This window comes from Mandrillus leucophaeus, unplaced genomic scaffold (genome assembly GCF_000951045.1).
Source record: "Mandrillus leucophaeus isolate KB7577 unplaced genomic scaffold, Mleu.le_1.0 Scaffold200, whole genome shotgun sequence".
In the NCBI taxonomy this organism is placed as follows: domain Eukaryota; kingdom Metazoa; phylum Chordata; class Mammalia; order Primates; family Cercopithecidae; genus Mandrillus; species Mandrillus leucophaeus.
Window position 1 is genome coordinate 156,104 of NW_012102033.1, and position 2,506 is coordinate 158,609.

At 53.0% G+C, this 2,506-nt stretch overlaps 1 protein-coding gene across 1 annotated transcript in view; it reads right to left on the reverse strand.

Moving 5' to 3' along the window:
* The window catches only part of CCDC155 (coiled-coil domain containing 155), a 31,082-nt gene that overhangs the window by 7,615 nt on the left and 20,961 nt on the right, over positions 1–2,506 (reverse strand). Inside the window, exons 13-15 of the mRNA XM_011979284.1 lie at positions 1,604–1,668; positions 1,352–1,439; positions 765–887 (exon numbers count right to left, since the gene is read on the reverse strand). Of these exons, the coding sequence (XP_011834674.1) occupies positions 765–887; positions 1,352–1,439; positions 1,604–1,668 (276 nt within the window). The remainder of the gene's footprint in view (positions 1–764; positions 888–1,351; positions 1,440–1,603; positions 1,669–2,506) is intronic.

Sequence of the window (2,506 nt, forward strand, 5' to 3'; positions counted from 1 at the left end):
AAAAAAAAAGCCAGGTGCAGTGGCTTATGCCTGTAATCCAGCATTTTGGGAGGCCAAGGCAGGCAGATCACCTGAGACCAGGAGTTCAACATCAGCCTGACCAACATGGTGAAACCCTGTCTCTACCGAAAAACACAAAAATTAGCCGGGTATGGTGGCAGGTGCCTGTAGTCCCAGTGGCTCGGGAGGCTGAGGTGGGAGGATTGCCTATGTCCAGGAGGTTGAGGCTGTAGTGAGTCAAGTTCACTCCACTCTGGGCAACAGAATAAGACAAGATCCTATCTCTAAAAACAAAAAACAAACAAACAAAAAAACCCAATGGTTATTGCTGAGTTAAAGATGTCATAGTGAGCTTGCTGGCTTTTCTTAAAGGTACTTATATTTGAAACATAAATGCTTAATATATCCTTAAAATGTTAGCATAAACAACTTGCTTATTCCCTTCCTACAGTAGTACAATTTTAAATCACGCAATTCCTGAGCGTGTTTTCTAAAACAACAAAACGACACTAAAAGCCACAGTGCAATTTGTGTGTTTGCTTTGTTCACCTTTGTCTCCAACGCTGGCAGGTCAGTCCCTGGGGCAGGAGTGGTGTCTGGTCTGGCTTGTGGCTGGGTGTCCAGCACACAGTGTGCTCTCAATTAACATTTTCTCATCAAATGGGGAACAAGCAAAGGTGTGAGTGAATGGGCTGGCCAGGGCGGCACCTGGCGCTCCGGGCCCCTTTCCAGCTCCTGGACTTCAGAGCTTTTCCTGTGCTCACCTGTCCCCCAGCTGGGGCTTCAGATGGAAACTCAGCATCCTCACTGGTATCATGGATGACTTCCTCCCACTGCCACACCCCACACAGAGGGTTGGAGAGACCAGCAATTGCCACTTCCTGATTCTGGGACAGAAGGTGTTTCCGAGGTCAGGGAGAGCCATGTTAAGGTAGAAGACAAGGTCAGAGACAGAAACGGGTTTAGGTGTGTGGCTGAAAATAGGATGAGAGGTAGAAAAGAGCTAGTGTGGGGCTGGTGTGGGGAGTGGGCAGAAGCAGGAACAGGGGAGGGTTTGCTGCCAGGACCGAGGTCTGGGTTCGAGATGAAGTTAAGGAGTGAGATGGTCATGGAGGGAGACGAGATAGGGGTAAGTCACAGCTGGATCGGACTGGGGTCTGGCATAGGCCTGGGGCTGGCAGTGGGTTTGGGGTTAGGATCCGAGATAGAGTTAGAGAAAAGCTAAGGTTGCGATGGGAGCCTCTGGCAGCAATGTGGGTTAGGGCTAGGCTGGTGTGAGGATCAGAGTGGGGAGATGTTTGGAGATCCTGCCTTAGTGGCCTGCAGCTTATTCCAGGGGTGTTAGGCCCACCTGTCGAATGGCCTCGATCTCCAAGCCCAGCGATGGGGGCAGCAGCCGGGTCCAGCCTACTCTTCTCAGCTGGGCCCCTTCAGGTAGCCTGGCCACACAGGGAGGAGGGAGGAAGGCGGCCTTTGTGCCTGGTGGCCACTCAGTCGGCTCATGCTGGCCTCCCTTCCCTGCCCACCTTGGGGCTGGAGACCAGGGTGTCTCTGCTCTTAGGCTCCCCTCCTGCCTCCTCCTACCCTATGAAGTTCCACTCACTCATCGGGCCCCTCATAGGTCTGACTCAGCTGCTCCTCCAGGCGTGAAATCTCCAGCCTCAGTTCCTGCAAAGGAGGAAGTGGGGGGCACATCTGGCTCTCCATTTTTCCCATCCCTGGGCTCCTCTTCCAGGGTTCTTTCCACTTTCCTGACTACTTTGGCCTCCCCAGACACACACTGCCTAGGGACAAAGGGCAGAAAGCCATGACAGAACGTTAGGAAGCCAAAGAGAGACAGAGAGCAGCAGGAATCCAGAAGCCAAAGCACAGGCCAAGAGGCCGGGCGCGGTGGCTCACGCCGGCGATCCCAGCACTTCAGGAGGGCAGATCACGAGGTCAGGAGATCGAGACCACCCTGGCTGACAGGGTGAAACCCCGTCTCTACTAAAAATACAAAAAATTAGCCGGGCATGGTGGCACGCACTTGTAGTTCCAGCTACTTGGGAGGCTGAGACAGAAGAATCGCTTGAACCCAGGAGGAGGAGCTTGCAGTGAGCCAAGATTGCGCCACTGCACTCCAGCCTGGGCGACACAACCAGACTCCGTCTCAAAAAAGAAAAACAAAACAAAACAAAAAGCACAGCCAAGAAAATTAAGAGAAGGAAGGCAGAGGCAGTGATGCATGAAAACATGAAAGACATAAATGGAAACAGACTCACAGACAGGCAAGGGAAACACTAGGGCTAAGAGACTGGTAAAGACCAGAGCCAAACAGAGAAGACTTGCCTAGGGAGACAGACAGCCTAGACCTAGAGGCAGAGACAGGAACCCACACGAGCCTGGCAGAGACACATAAAGATGAGGAGGGGAGGCTGGGCGCGGTGGCTCACGCCTGTAATCCCAGCACTTTGGGAGGCCGAGGTGGGTGGATCATGAGGTCAAGAGATCGAGACCATCCTGGCCA